Consider the following 12,902-nt stretch of genomic DNA (forward strand, 5'->3'; position numbering starts at 1 on the left):
CAAACATGCTACATTTACCTATAATTGTAAATAAAATATTTAAATTATTTATTTTAAAAATATTCGTATGTTAGGTGCATGGCAGCTACATACACTTGCAAACAAATGTTCCAAAATTTAATTAAACCATATCTATCTATCTATCTATCTATCCTAAGTGCAATATCATGTGTATTGTGTAATCCGGTCGATGATGAATGAGTCCTCCTCTTTTGTTCGTAAATATATGGTTGTATTATTTGAACGGGGACTCCAAAAAAGCTATAGCAAAATAATTAAGTGCTTTTTTTTTTAGTATAAAAGTATCTTTATTAAAAGATAACGTAATTTCATTAAATTTTTAACATGGTTAATTTGTCAACATAGTATATATGTTATGTTATTATTTTTATTTTATTTGTTATGGATGATCACTACAAGAAGCACAGTTAACAGCGGCGGTTTTTTTCATGATCAGCGGCGGTTTAAAACCGCCGCAAAATCGTTTTCCGGCGGTTCACCAGACTGCCATGGATATGGGCGCCGCGGTTGGATTTGGCGGCGGTTTCCAGCAACCGCTGGCATAACCGCCGCTAAATCAGTATTTCGCGGCACACTGACAGAAAACCGCCGCCGAATTTTGCTGGCACAATTTCCCTCATATTTACCGGCGGAATCTTAACCGCCGCAATGTTATACGATATGTTTGATTGGCCGCACGTTTAGCGGCGGTTTTAAAAAAGCTGCTAAATGCTAATGTAGTTTCTGTCAGAGATTCCGGCGGTTACAAACCGCCGCCAGATATAATATTTTCTACAATCATCAAACCAAAATAGAGACGGTTTATAACCGCCGCTATGTAATATGAAATTTAAAAAAAAATAAAAATTTAGAATTTTTCAAAAAATCACACCAAATTGGTTTAAAATATTATTCAATGATTTTTTAAAATCTTCTTATATTTTTTATTATTTTAAAGATTGAATATTTTCAATCTTAGAATCTAAACTTGTATCAAAAACAAAATCGAGATATAAGCAAAACAGGAAATATATATATCCATGAAAATACGAACAAAAAAAATCTCTTTCAAAGAGTTGCTCAGTCTAATTCAATAAAATGTTTGCTTCAATGCAACATATCTCCAATTCTAATATTCTAGTATTCACTCTATCATCCCACAAAACTCATCCCTGCAGCGATGTCTGGTGGCAGCTCCTCACCCTGCCGTTGAAACAGATAAATTAGAGCACTCTCCATCGCCTTCATCTTTTTCTTATCTGCTGCTGCCTCATCCTCCATCGCCTTCCTCTTCAACTTCTCGCCTTCCAGCTGTGCCTCCAGTTCAAGCAGCTTCCTCTGAGTCTCCTCTTGTTGGACTCCGTTGCCAGGCCCATGTGAATTTGGACCGAAGAGTTGACTAGGAGTCGGTCCAAAACCCACACCACGTACTCTACCCGGTTTCTCTTTTCCGAAAACCTGAGCAATGGAATCATTCTGAGACAACACTCTAGATGACTCATCCTGTTGCTCAATCTCCTCAATTCTTTCCTACAGACACAAATTAGCAAATACAACAATTTTGTTGATGAGTCCATCTCATGTCAAAAACACACCAAATGATAACATAGGATGCCAAACACTATAACTAGCTATAATGGATAAATAAAAATCATTCATTCAAATTCCTGCTCCCAACTATTTCCAAATTACGTCGAAGTTCAAAAAGTCTATAAACATAACAGGCAAATTAGCAATCACACTTAAAGTAAGCTGGAATATGAATTGTAAAAGTATCTAACATAGAGTATCAAACCATTCATCAAACAAGAACAAAAATAAAATAACATAGAAAATTAGACTATTACCCTATTTGAGGTTATAACTTTATCTACCAATTATAAATAGTGGTACTTACACCGATTGCTCTTGCTTCATCATTCATGTAGGAGCCGTCCTTTTTTTTGTGCACTGCGATCCATAACTCCCCTCTTCCGACTATTCTCCCTTGTTGTTCCGACTGTATCAACAAATTTTATGCCATTACCGTTTTTCATACAATCAAGGCAATCTCAAGTCACAGAAATAGTCCAAAGAGTGAACAAAAAAAAGTAAAGTACCTCTTCTTCGATTCGCCGTGCAAAGCTTTTTGAACCGCCGGTGTGGGTATATTGTTGTTTTGATCGATTCTTTGCATTTTTCTTGCACTTCTCCTATTGGTCCAGTAGAGACAAAAGGCGATCATAAGATGATCTAAAAAGACTCAATGCAACAATAATTTTCATAAAAATTGTGTACCAATGATATACTAGATTACCTTCGTTTCAGGTTTGGCGCGATAGTCAAGGAACCATCTCCAATGTTCTCGATCGATTCCCGGCGGACGGTTCTCAATATTTTGTTCAGTCGTGAACGTTGGCTCGAAATAAGCATTATACAACCTCAGCCTTGTCTCCTTCCAGGACTTCCCCATACTTTTCAAGATATTTTTTTTGATAACTCCTTCGCTATCTTCATTAATGTGGAAAATTTGCTATACAGATAACCAAAAATTTGTCAAATATTGTAAAAATAAGCAGATGTATTTTAAAGGCGATATAAACTTTTACCTTCACACATTCGTTATAGACTTTGTCCTTTGTAGTAATCTTACGCCAGCTTTCCTCACAGATAGGAAACTTTCCAAAGTCAGATCCTAGCAGACCAAGCACGCCACTCAACAATCCAGCTTCGTTTCCAATGGCTTGCTTTGCTTTGTTGAACCTGAGGACGATCTTTCTACCGTTAGGCCGTTCCATGGCCTCCCTCACGCTTAGTCTTGCCGGCTTCATTGTGCCATCAGAATCTATAAGCCAAACATAATACCTTATGTTTAAATAAATGGACAGCATGCGAGAGTAATAAAACTTAACAAGAGTCTAAATCAGGTTGAACACATCAAATTTAATAGCTAAATTACCGATTATCCTGACTTCCCAAAACTCTGTAGTCTTGCGTCCTTTGCGATTCTGAGCTCTAGAATCAACAAAGGATTCATCAGCTGCTTGATCAACAGAATCCACATCATTAGCATTATCTGCCGAGTTTACATGGCTTGGCTCCGAGTTTTGAATGTTAGTTGTGCTCGTTTGTAGAGCCGGCCTTGGTACACTGCGCGGCGGAAGGAATGGACATGAAGTTTGAGGGACACTATCACCACTGTCCGGGAGAATTTCAGAGTCATCGCAGTGGGAAGCCGAGGCCGGAGGCGGGACCGGAGGCGGAGCCGTTTGTGGTTGCTGACATCCTGGTCCTACTTTTGGTTTTCTTGTGAAACGACCTTTTCTAGCCATCATAAATTTTATAGGGTGCCTGTTTCAACCAGAAAATAAATTAAAATCAAGAGTCAAAGCACATTCATGCTGTTTTGATAAATTTGTTACAACCAAAATTGAAATATAACTCATTGACTAATTCATATAGAAAACACAACTCTAAACATGGATATTAGATTACATATATGTGGAAATATAATTTCTGCCTAGGAATCTCAGATACTCCCAAACATTTCTCTGAAGAAGATCCACATACATTCAAGAGTGTAGCACATGCAAACGGCAAGTCCAAATTTCATAACCGTGTTCCATATATAGCTTTGGGCTTCAAATATCACATACACTATATCCAATAATAATATAATTTTATTCAATATCTCCTTTTACTGCCATGAACATTCTAACGATAATAAATGGAGTAGGTTAATATATTTATTTAAGGCTAAGTGACTAAATAGGACAAAACTATGCTAAACGGCCACGCTGGTGACTGCAAACGGGGTAACATCTAATTAGAAGCTCTCATAAGTTCCTGAATCAGTCAATGCATTTTTAATACTAAGTCAAGTATACTTCTAAAAGAGTGGTGCATTTTAAACTACCAAATCTAAAACTTGTATACCCTTCCGATACACAAACTCCGAAGTCCCACTCCTCCGTTCCCAACTTTACATTGAATTTTCCTCTCCATAACATTCCTACTTCTGCATCAAATTAATCCTTTTCAAGTGATATTTGCATTTCAGTGGTACAAATTATACAACCCAAATCAGCCCATACATAAAGCGGACGTCAAGCTATGAATTTTAAATCAGGAAACTACAGAGCAGGTTATAATAGTGTAGCCTCAAGTCAGCAACAAACTGAATCAAAATAAATCCTCTTAGTTCATTAGAATTCATAAGTTCTTATTCTATTACGAGGACTATACATCTTCATATTAGCATTCTATTGTGTTCACCTCTTACCCAGAATAAAATAGGCTTACGGTAAAAGGAACAAAACAAATTTCAGTCATATTAAGAGCACCCACTGAAATCAACAATTTTAACATCATCCATTTTGGTGTTAGAAAGAGGGAGGGTTACCGGAGCAGAGACGTTGGGCCAACAGTAATCCCGACCGGAAGACGACCACACGGGCGGAGAGACCTGAGCGACCGGCAGCTTGTCGAGACCCAGGATCCGACGCGAGTTAACAATTTTTCGTTGGAGCCCGAGATGTCAAAGCTTCTATGGGTTGGGGGTGCCTTCGTTAAATGTTTTTGAGTTAGGGTTGGAGTGTATAAGGATTGGGGAGCAGATGATATGACTATCGCAGAGGCTGGGGTATGAAAATTTCAATCAAAGGAGTATAATATAATTTGGCGGGTCTTTGAATTTGCCTAAAACCCAAATCCCTAACTTCTGCCTTTTAAAGCAAATATATTAATAAGATAAAATAATGCATCAGTAACAAAACTAGGTAAAAGTAAACATTATCAGGTTGTATATTTAATGTTGAAAACTAGATATATGTTATCCCTTATGCTTGAAAATTACTTAAGAACTCAAAACTTGCATGGATATTAATTTTCGTGGTGAAGCAAGGTTAATATTAACTCGACCTTTTTCCATCTTTAGGTTCTAATTAAACAAGGCATGCTTTGTCAGGGAGACAAGGTTGCATTACAATATGTTAATCCAAAATTCCAAACCAAGAGTGAAAACACGAATGAAAGCTCAAAATGTTAGAACTCACCAGGGACAGGGAGAGGCCGCGATAGCTCAGGATGGCGAACGGTGGAGGGTGGCTCAACAGTTTCGTGCAAGGCGGACAGAGGACCCAGGATCGGCAGCACCTTCGCAGTGGAGCAGCGACGGCAGCAGAGTTCGCGCGCTTCCAATGACTCTTCGCGGGGTTCTGGTTAATTTGGGGAAGAATGAATTAGAATTTATAGGAGAACTTAAAAAGGCGGAAAGGAGAAATTGAGTTAACAAATCCTCACCTGGTGGCGTTTTGTGATGCAATCGCCGCTGATTTGTGGCCCGCGAAGGAGTCCTGCCTTCACAACCTTGTTTTGGAATTGCAGCAATGGGTGTGCTTCGCGGGCTACCAGTTATCCTCTTCGCGGGTTTTCTTGAAATTTGGGGGGAATCAACTCAGGTTTATAAGAAAAAAAAAGGGGGCAAAACAAAAATTAGATTGCTTAAGATTGGATCCTCACCTGGCGGCATTTTGTGATGGAGTCGCCGCTGATGATAAGGCACGCGAAGGAGTTCTGCTTTCCCAGCATATTTCGCGGCGGCGAGGTGTGTGGCCTCCAGATCTTCGCCGCTATTTACCGTGCCTCACAGGCGATGGCGGCGTTTTTGGTGGAGTCGCCGCTGATGATCGTGGCACGCAAAGGAGTTCTGCTTTTCCCAGCATGCTTTGCGGCGGCGAGGTGTGTGGCCTCCAAATCTTGGCCGCTATTCACCGTGCCTGGCGTAGTGGATTATAAAGTAATGTTTATTTACTTTCTATATATATATATATCATTTGAATCGATTTATTTTAATTCTATATTTTTCAATTGCATTTGTTAGGATAAAGAATATGTGTATTATTTTGTTTAACATATTCATTACATTTTTCATCATAAAAAATAGATTTAATTATTCTATCGGTTCTTATAATTTCATTGAATTTTCAATTAGGTCCCTATACTTTTTTTTAATAATTGAGTCTCTATACTATATCAGATTTTTTTTTACCAAAAATATGAGACTCGAACCCGTAACCTCTTAATTGAGTATGAAAAGACTATGCCATTTGAGCTATTACTCATTGGCACTATATCATTATAGCCTGGTGGCTGTGAATAGTCTTACTATATCAAATTTTATAACCAAATCTTTACCGTGATAATACATTAGAATTAACAGAATATTCTACCAAACTAAACAGAATATTAATGTTAGGTATATTTATTTTGTTTAACAAAATATTTTGTTAATTTCAATGTTTTTGTTACGGTAAGAATTTAATTACAAAATCTGATATGGTATAAGGACTCAATTAAAAAAAAGTATAAAGTTCTAATTAAAAATTTGATAAAGTTATAGAGACTCACAGAATAATTAAACCTAAAGAATATGATGAGTAGTGTTTATAAACTTATGAAAGCAGGAAACAAGAAACAAAACAGAAGCAAAATACTTTGACTAAAAATATTTTTTTTGACATATCTTTTATGTAATTTATTTTAAAAAATTTAAAATAAAACTAAAAAATTTTAATAATTAAAAATATTTTTTGAAAAATCTATTTAAATATGAATAACAACGATATAATAATCAATAAAGGATAAATAAAAAGATAAAAATTTAAACTGAATAAAAAAATGTATTAAAATTAAAAGAGATATATTGAAATTGAATACAAAAGAGAATCAATCACTTTATTTTTTATTTAGTTTCTTTATATAATAAAAAGAAATTGTTCAATCTAATTTGTCCACACCATAGGCTGTAACAAACAGGACAGGACAAGACACTGAGAATATGACAAGACAAGACACTGATAGACAGAGACACAAAATTTTGTGTTTTTGTATTTTATTTGGTGATAAATTAGAACAAATTATTAAAATCTAATTTATTCTCATTTTTTTTCGTTAAAAAAAATTGAGATGAAAAATATAATAATAAAAAATATAATTATGAAAAATTAACAAGAATAATGAAAGAAAAAATATAAAATAAATTGTGTTTCTTGTTAGTGTCTTCGTGTCCTTCCTGTCATGATAGACATAAAATACACCAGTGTCTCTGGACACATTGTCTCTGTCCATGTCTCCTCTGCCAAACACAATTTTGTATCTCTGTATCCCTGTTTCAGTGTCCTGTCTCTGTAAACAAACGCAGTCATAGTTCATGAATTAAATCGAAGAGACTCATTCAACCTTCTATTTAATTTTTTGATACAACAAGAGAAAAACTCACTCAACCTCATTTGTGCACACCATAATTTCATCACGAAACCAAAAAGTATTTTAACACTCCTCTAATCTCTCTATGTTATAAAGAAAGACGCGAGAGACACTAAAACTAATTTTTTTTAAGACACAAGATAAACAAATATAGATTAATAAGGATTAATCTAATATCTTAAATCTGATATCAAATGATAAATAGTGAAAGATAAATAAAAAGATAATAATTCAAACTGAATAAAAAAATACTTTAAACTTAAAAGGGATAGATTGAAATTAAATAAAAAAAGAATCGCTCTACTTTTTATCAAATTTCTTGATGTAATAAAAAAGAGATTTCTCAACCTAATTTGTCCATACCATGGTTCGTGAATTGAATTGAAGAAACTTACTCAACCTTCTACCTAATTCCCCAATACAACAAGAGAGGAATTCATTCAACCTCACTTGTTCACACCATGATTTCATCACGAAACCAAAAAGTACTTTGACACTTTTCTAATCTCTCTGTGTTATAACTACAATAGTTAACGAGGTATTTATAATTTCTTATTAGGTTAAAATAAAAAAAATCCTAACTCTACAAATATAATATCCAATTTAGTAATTAATAAATAAATAAAATTAAAATATATTAAATTAAATTGAATATTTTAAAAATATAAACTAATAATTTTTAAATAATGCTTAAATTTTTTTTATTACGAATATCTAAAATACGTATTAAATAATTTCTTTAAAAAAAACTCTAAAAAGAAAACAAAAAATAAATATTCTTTCAAAAATTACATAAATTGACCCTAAAACAGATGAGAATAAGAAATTCCCGGTCATTCTCATCTAAAAATGAGAATAATACAAAAATATTAAATAGTTCGAGAGACGGGTGTGTTATAAACGAGTCCAGGTCACAGGTAAAATAAATAAAAGGGAATAGTGTTTTTTTTTTTATTATGCGTTATGGACAACTAAGCCATGTTATATTCGTCTCTATTATTATGTTCTGTCTTTGTCTACTTAGCCATGAGCCCATGACCATATCATAGAGCGTTGATTTGCCATCATACCACATTCATCTCATCTCATCCATCACAAAATGGTGGTATATATACACACATGGTTAAGTAATTAAATTTTTTATTTTAGACTCTTTGATTAATTTATTTATTTGATGTGATATGTTAAATACTAAACTAAAACACTGATGTGATAAACAATTATGTTATATGTATAATAAAAATCAATCACTAAATTATTTATTTATATAAAATATATATTAAAATATAAAATATATATTAAAAATAAATTAAAAATATATTTATACACAAATATATGATACATCTATTAGTAAACCAAGCCAACAGATTCGGAACAATAATTTAGTTAAAAAACTAGTAAAAAATATTAAAACAGAAGACCGGCTAGCAATTAAAAGAGGCCTAACTAGTAGGAGATAAAAAAAAATGCTATTTTAGATGAAGGACTACCATATAAGCAAATAAAAGAAGAACATGATAGTCAATTTAGAGAGAAAGTTAGTTAGGATTTCAGAAAATTAAAATGTAATGAGTGAGGTGAGAGAATCGTCAGTGATTAAAGCAGAATTACCAAATTTTGTTATGGAATCACCTTCCTAGGACTCGAAGCTGGGAGTAGTATCATTGTGATTATCTATTGTTGTTGAATTTCCTTAAGTCATACCTTTCATTAATTTTTCATTCAATTCTTGTTTTGATTCATAATCTTCATTCATTAAGTCTAACATTTTGATGCTTTCATTTAGAGAATTGCTCAAGCAAAACAACTTCCATTAAGATCATTTGGTTAGTTTGGCGTTTGAGAGACTTAAAACTACTCTTACTCACATCGAGTACTCGCTCTCCCTTATTTTTCTCAACCTTTCGTGGTGGAGACAGATACTTCAGGAGATAGAATTGGGGCTATTTTATCTCAAAAGAAACACCCCATTGTTTATTTCAGCAAGAAACTCAGCGGACAATTATTGATGACATCAATGTATGTTAGGGAGTTATATGCTATCGTACAAGCGGTTGCAAAGAAGAGGCATTATCTCCCTAGCAGTCATTTCTGCATTAAGACGGATCACCAAGGTCTTTGTGAACTTATGAATCAAGTATTGTTGTTTTCTCCACTATAAGAAAACAATAATTTTGTTACGCTTTTAAAGTATGGCGAAAAGTTAAAGAAAGCGTAGCGATAGCTTTTGGCCATTCTTTTTTAGCTGCCGGCACGGTTTTGAAATGGGTCACATCTACAAGCATACCGGTTGTTCTATCACTAAGCTTTATTTTTTGTCATGTTTTTATTGATTGTTACGCTTAAAAGCATGACCATATGTGCCAGATATGACTACGTTTTTAAAGTTTGTCAATACTCAATGACGAGAGATATGGCTACGCTTTTAAAGTGTGGCTATTGATGACTACTGTACAATATGACCACTCTTTTAAAGTGTGACTATAAGTTTGTTCAATAACCTATTGGTCTTTTTTAATCTTCGTAATAAAACCTTACAAAATTTATAGATAATTCTAAAATTTAGACAATGACCAATAATTTTAAATCAACTAATCCAACCTTCATAAACTTGTCACAAAAAAAGTGTATTTGATCATATGACATGCTCTAACAAAATACAAAAAATCAAAGTCATAACAACTATCCATAAATTCCTAATACATAAATTACAACTCCAACAACTATTACATTATCTACTTCCTTTACGTACTTCATTACAAAATATAAAACTTTATGATTACTAATCATCCATTGTGAGCGAAATTATTTTCACCACTGCTCTGCATAATTTTAAATATTGTTATGTTAGTCCATCTTATATTTTACCAAAAAATGAGGGGGAATATATTGAAAACTACGCTGTATTTACAATATTTATTATTTTGCCATGAATATATATTACACAATATCTCTCTATGACGAAGTGTTAATAGCCTCTGTCCAAAAAAATTATAGAATTTTATTTTCATATAACATAGTCCTAGCCATTTTTTGGAGACTTCTATTTCTCCTTTCAACAACCCCATTGTGTTGGGGAGTTCTAGGGCATGAGAAATTCTTTTCATTTTGGATCCTTTTACAAAGAGTCGAAAACGCAATGAAAGTATCATTTTTGTGAGCTAAGAAAAGAACCCATCTGAATCTTGTATAGTCATCAACCACTACTAAACCATAATATTTTCTTCCCAAACTTTGAATTCTAGTAGGACAAAAAAGATCAATGTGTAGCATTTCCAATGGCATTTTGATAGAGATCTTGTCCTTGGACTTAAAAGAAGATTTAGTTTGTTTGCCCAATTGACAAGCATCACAAGTGATGTCATTGTCAAATTTTATATTAGCAAGACCTCTAACCAAGTTTTTCTTAACAAGATTGGAAATTTGGAACATGCTTACATGTCCTAATTTTTTATGCCACAGCTATTTTTCAAATTCCATAGAGGTGAAACATGCAATATTTTGTTCTTTTAGTTCCTCTAGAGTGAGTCCATACACAGTGTTATATCTTTTGGCTTCAAACAAATTTTCAATGAATTTTTCACACACAACCAAGCATTCCAATTTCTTAAAAATAACCAAATACCTAAGGTCACACAATTGGCTAATGCTTAGTAGATTGTGTTTTAATCCGTCAACTAAAAACACATCATTAATGAAAGAAGAAAAATTCTTACTAACTTTTTCAATGGCCACAATTTTACCTTTACCATTGTCACTGAAAGTTACAAAGCCTCCATCACATTTGTCTAATTTAATGAAGAATGTAGACTTTCTAGTCATGTGCCTATAGCATCCACTATCTAAGTACCACATGTCATCTTTCTTCTTGGATGCTAGGTAAAACTGCACAAAACTCTTAAGTGACCTTAGTTATCCAAAATTTTTTAGATCATTTAATGTTAAATCATCTTCTTTGGCCAAGACTATTGTAGTTACCAATTATTTTGTAAACTTGATCTCGTACTTGCTTTTCATTCATGAAGCATTGAATGGAAAAATGTCCATCTCGATTGCATAAATGACAGAATTTTTTGTTGCTATTTTTTAAAGAGATTTGGATTTTGAAATCTTGTGTCTTTAGAAGTGGACGCCACATTTTCAAATTGTGAACTTTTGAAAACCTTTTCTGATTTTTCAGGATAACCCAAACCTGCTTTTTCCTAAAGAGGTCTTTGACTAATCAACAATTTATTCAAATTTTTAGAACTTAGAGCAAACTTGACTAGATCCTGTTTTAGACTTTTAACTTTTTTATGCAACATATCATTTTCTTCAAAACAATTTAAATATGAAATCATTAAATGTTGTTTCTCACAACCTTTGAGTTCAACCTTAAGCTACTTGTTTTCTTCAATAAGATCAACAGTGGTTTCCGTTTCTCTCAATTTATCTTTGAGAAATGCATTTTCAGCTTTTAAGACGTCATTTTTTGATTCAAGTTCATGACATTGGTTTAGAAAACTTCTTAACTTTTTAGTGAAATGATGAATCATGAGATGAAGGTCTTCATTAGAGAGTTCAATGAAAATTACCTCATCAGGTTTGTTATGGTGAGCCATAAGGCATGCTTGAGAGTTATTGTTCGAGTCTTCATCTTCATCTGAATCATTCTCCAAGTCTTCCCATGAGGCCATAATTCCCTTTTTCTTTTCCTTTTGGAACTTGTCTTCTTTCTTAAGTTTTGGACAATCATATTTGTAGTGTCTTGCTTCCTTACAGGTGTGGCAGATAATCTTGCTTAGGTTTTTCTTTGATCCTCTTAAACTGCTTCCATTACTTCTTCCTCTCAGTTTCATCATTCTCCTGAATTTTCTAGTAAAAAATACAAACTCATCATATGATAAATCATCATTGAATTCATCACCCAGTGACTCATTGCATTATTTGAGAGCAACTCCTTTTTTTGTATCATTTTTTAAGTGTGTGACTTCAAAAGCAAATAATTTTCCTCTCAATTCATCGTAAGTCATTTGACTAATATTACCACTCTCAGCTATGACAATAGCCTTAGTTTTCCACTCTTTTGTAAGACTTCTCAGGACTTTCCTCACGAATATAGGTTCAGAGTGAGTAATCCCTATAGCATCTAAGCCGTTGATGATGATGGAAAACCTTTTGAACATATCATCAATGGATTTTCCTTCCTTCATAGAGAACATTTTGTATTCTCTATATAGCATGTCAATTCTGGTTTGCTTCACTTGAATAGTGCCTTCATGTGTGACTTGGAGCTTATCCCAGATCACCTTTGCTGTTTTGCACCTTGATACTTTTCGGTATTCCTCAAAGCTAATAGCATAGTTTAGCATGTTGACAGCTTTGATATTGAGCTCTATCATCTTTTTATCTTCATTATTCCATTCGGCTTCAGTCTTGGGAATGACAACTCCATCAGCACCAGTTTGGTTGGGACTTGAGGGCCATTAATGATGATTTTTCATATGTTGTAATCCACCGATTGAAACAAAGATCTTCATTTGTTTCTTCCAATAGTTTTACTTTTTCCCGTTAAAGAATGGAGGTCTGTTGTTTGATTGTCCTTCTGTTAGAGTGTAAGCCACCATGTTAGAACTATTGTTGCTTGCCATCAGGATCATTTCTCCAAGCTACAAAGC

General features: G+C 33.6%; 2 protein-coding genes across 2 annotated transcripts; both read right to left on the reverse strand.

The window, feature by feature from the left end:
• Positions 1-1,152: 1,152 nt before the first annotated feature.
• On the reverse strand, positions 1,153-3,311 carry LOC130957484 (uncharacterized). The gene is made up of 7 exons (XM_057884340.1): positions 2,939-3,311; positions 2,589-2,824; positions 2,297-2,512; positions 2,100-2,192; positions 1,898-1,999; positions 1,693-1,752; positions 1,153-1,530 (listed from the first exon to the last, which is right to left on the reverse strand). Exons 1-7 carry the CDS (start codon positions 3,309-3,311, stop codon positions 1,153-1,155), a joined length of 1,458 nt encoding a protein of 485 aa, XP_057740323.1.
• Positions 3,312-12,167: 8,856 nt separating this feature from the next.
• LOC130957485 (uncharacterized) lies at positions 12,168-12,626 on the reverse strand. Its single transcript, XM_057884342.1, has one exon. The coding sequence runs from the start codon at positions 12,624-12,626 to the stop codon at positions 12,168-12,170; it is 459 nt and encodes a 152-aa protein (XP_057740325.1).
• Positions 12,627-12,902: the final 276 nt, after the last annotated feature.

This window comes from Arachis stenosperma, chromosome 10, assembly GCF_014773155.1.
Source record: "Arachis stenosperma cultivar V10309 chromosome 10, arast.V10309.gnm1.PFL2, whole genome shotgun sequence".
Classification (NCBI taxonomy): domain Eukaryota; kingdom Viridiplantae; phylum Streptophyta; class Magnoliopsida; order Fabales; family Fabaceae; genus Arachis; species Arachis stenosperma.

What these genes read in the sequence shown, in the direction of transcription:
- LOC130957484 (XM_057884340.1), bottom strand. Translation starts at nt 3,311, where the DNA reads ATGGCTAGAAAAGGTCGTTTCACAAGAAAACCAAAAGTAGGACCAGGA. An exon ending in CACGGCGAATCGAAGAAGAG is followed by an intron (nt 2,000 to 2,099) that starts GTACTTTACTTT and finishes TTGTTGATACAG; the next exon opens with TCGGAACAACAAGGGAGAAT. An exon ending in TAGACTTTTTGAACTTCGAC is followed by an intron (nt 1,531 to 1,692) that starts GTAATTTGGAAA and finishes TTGTGTCTGTAG; the next exon opens with GAAAGAATTGAGGAGATTGA.
- LOC130957485 (XM_057884342.1), bottom strand. Translation starts at nt 12,626, where the DNA reads ATGATAGAGCTCAATATCAAAGCTGTCAACATGCTAAACTATGCTATT.